The sequence below is a fragment of the Otolemur garnettii genome, unplaced genomic scaffold (assembly GCF_000181295.1).
Source record: "Otolemur garnettii isolate 467f Iridium unplaced genomic scaffold, OtoGar3 scaffold00112, whole genome shotgun sequence".
In the NCBI taxonomy this organism is placed as follows: domain Eukaryota; kingdom Metazoa; phylum Chordata; class Mammalia; order Primates; family Galagidae; genus Otolemur; species Otolemur garnettii.
This window is the reverse complement of record NW_003852507.1, coordinates 2,782,000-2,784,776: the sequence shown is the minus strand read 5'-3', so window position 1 is coordinate 2,784,776 and position 2,777 is coordinate 2,782,000. Positions and strand designations below refer to the sequence as shown.

Genomic DNA, 2,777 nt, shown 5'->3' with positions numbered 1-2,777 from the left:
ATGACATTGTCCATTTTTTGTCCTTAAAAACCAAAATTGTTTTGTTTTTGAGTGAGTTTGGGGCACATTAGGAAGACTTTTTAAAAAAAAAAAAAACAGTTTATTTATTTATTTATTTATTTATTTATTTTCACCACTAAAAAAGGCTTTTATTACAAAACAAACTCTTAAGAAAATTAGGCCTGGTCTTCAACCACTCCTGTGGGTGGAGGCCCCTAGGGTGGGGTGGATGGAGTGTGAGGGACAGGGGTAGCGGGCACTGAAAGAACAGAGCAGGCTGACCTCCCTTCATCAGTCTCAGCTGCTACTCTCTTTTTATAAAGGACTAGAGGAGCTCCTCCACAGCCCCTTGAGAGTCCCCATCCTTCCAACCAAGAAGGACCACTGCTGTCACTGGACCTTAGCAATGCCGCATTGTAGGATCCAGGAGGTCTCAGTTAGCTCTCAGCAGAGGCCACTCAGGGTCACTCAGCTTGAGCGATGGCATAGGAGAGCAGTCACAGCAGCAAGGGGCCCAGAATGAGGACAGCAAGCCACACAGCAAAGCTGGCCAGGATGAGCCTCTGGGCCCTGGCCTCCCAGTGTCATGCCTCCTTGGACCAGCCTGCCTTACACTGTTCTTCCCCCTTAATGGCAAATACAAGAGCCATGACTCCCAATTAAACAGTTTATTTTTATTTATTTTGTTGTTGTTGTTGCGGTTTGGCCAGGGCCAGGGCTTGAACCCGCCACCCTTGGCAGATGGGGCCAGCGCCTTACTCCCTGAGCTACAGGTGCTGCCCATTAGGAAGACTCTTAAGCACCACTGTTTGAAAATCATAAATATAGTGCATTTTAAAGCACTGGTTGTGAGGTTAGACTAGACAACCTTTAAATCCCTTCTAGTTCTGAGGATTTTATATTTTTGTGACCTGGACGTGGAAAGGGTAAGAATAATTATGTTTGAATAGACCATTTTATAATGCTTTCTTTCGAGTAATAGTATAACAATTATATAGTAGGCTCTGCGCCTGTGGCTCAAGTGGCTAAGGCGCCAGCCATATACACCTAAGGTGGCGGGTTCATATCCACCCGGGCCAGCCAAACAACAATGACGGCTGCAACCAAAAAATAGCCAGGCATTGTGGTGGGCGCCTGTGGTCCCAGCTACTTGGGAGGCTGAGGCAGGAGACTCTCTTGAGCCCAGGAGTTGGAGGGTTACTGTGAGCTGTGATGCTACAGCACTCTACCCAGGGGAATAGCTTGAGGCTCTGTCTCAAAAAAAAAAAAAAAAAAATCCACATAGTGGTTTATGGTTTTTGAAGCCTAAAAATCTTAATTTGAAAGATAACCTTTTCTTGCAGAGTAATTTTAATCTCTTGGATTTTAAATGTGAGTAATTTGATGACAATGTAGTGTAACGCAAAAGTTAGGACTTTAGTACTTGCTAGCCCTAATTTAGGTCATTACATTATTATTAATTTTTTTAAACTCTTGGGTTGGGAAACTTTAGGAAAATCACTTTACCCAAACTTTAAGATAGTTATTATCATTAAGGATCTTCATACCACATACTTCCCCTTAGAGAGTGGAAAACAGAACTCACTATACCCTGTGTCTGCATAGAAAAAGGGAAAAAACTTAGTGAATCCTGCAGTAACATGGGAGCTGTCTTACATTCATTTTCACTTATGTATGATATCCTATATTTTTGTTTTCTTTTAGTGAGATCACGGACTATAGGCGAACTTTTAGCTCCAGCAGCTCCTTTCGACAAGAAATGTGGTCGTGAAAATTGGACTGTTGCTTTTGCTCCAGATGGTTCATACTTTGCTTGGTCACAAGGACATCGTACAGTAAAGCTTGTTCCGTGGTCCCAGTGCCTTAAGAACTTGTAAGACTCTTTTCTTTCTGTATTTTATATGTTTGTGGAATTTTCCATTTTCGGTCAGTGTGGGGTAATAAAAACATTCTAATATTTAAGTCTTTCCTTTTTTCATAGATGATATTGTAAATGTGCCTTAATCATAGGCTGAAATATTTATTGGAAAATTTGCTTAAAGAATTGTCTGGCTTTATTAATACAATATAGAATATTTTCTCAAATATTTATGTGTCTGTAAGGTTTTCTGCATTTTGAAAGGCAGATTGTTTCCTGTTAGTGTTTATAATGTGTTGAGCAGGTAACCTCAAGTTTCACGATGAAACTTTTTGGATTGACTTTGGATTTTACAACATCTTACTGGATAACAGTGGTGTATAGATCGTGTAATTATTTTTATTTACTTTTTCATTGAGTTTGAATATTTGTTGAAAGTTGTTTCTAAAATACGTCACATACTAAATTGAATATTTTCTTGCTTTTTTGTATCTTGTAGAATTTCCTGGTTGTAGTCATTAATGTTCTTATTACATATAACTTTAGGTCTAGAAAGTATGAGAACCTGATTGTTATGGTTTTTAAATTAAATTAAAAAATTTTTTTTTATTGCTTTCAATTTTAGCTGGCTTTCACTTAGTTTGAAGTTTTCTTTTTAATTTTTTTTTCCTTTAGCGATTCTCTTGCCCTTTGCCTCTCAAGTAGCTGGGATTACAGGCACCTGCCTCAACCCGCAGCTTTATTTTTGGAGAGAGGGGGGCGGGGTCCTCACTGGGATGCTCATTCTGGTCTTCTGTTGGTCTCGAACTCAGCTAAGCTCAGGCGATCCACCCGCCTCAGCCTCCCATAGCACTGGGACAATGGGACAATAGGCGTGAGTCACCAGGCCCAGCCTAAATTAATTTTTTTTTTTTTTTTT

General features: G+C 39.9%; 1 protein-coding gene across 2 annotated transcripts in view; it reads left to right on the top strand.

Moving 5' to 3' along the window:
- WSB1 (WD repeat and SOCS box containing 1) overlaps positions 1–2,777 on the top strand; it is a 21,977-nt gene that overhangs the window by 7,513 nt on the left and 11,687 nt on the right. For both annotated transcript variants that reach the window (XM_003797173.3, XM_012809757.2), the window contains exon 2: positions 1,705–1,873. In XM_003797173.3, coding sequence (XP_003797221.1) covers positions 1,705–1,873 — 169 coding nt within the window. The remainder of the gene's footprint in view (positions 1–1,704; positions 1,874–2,777) is intronic.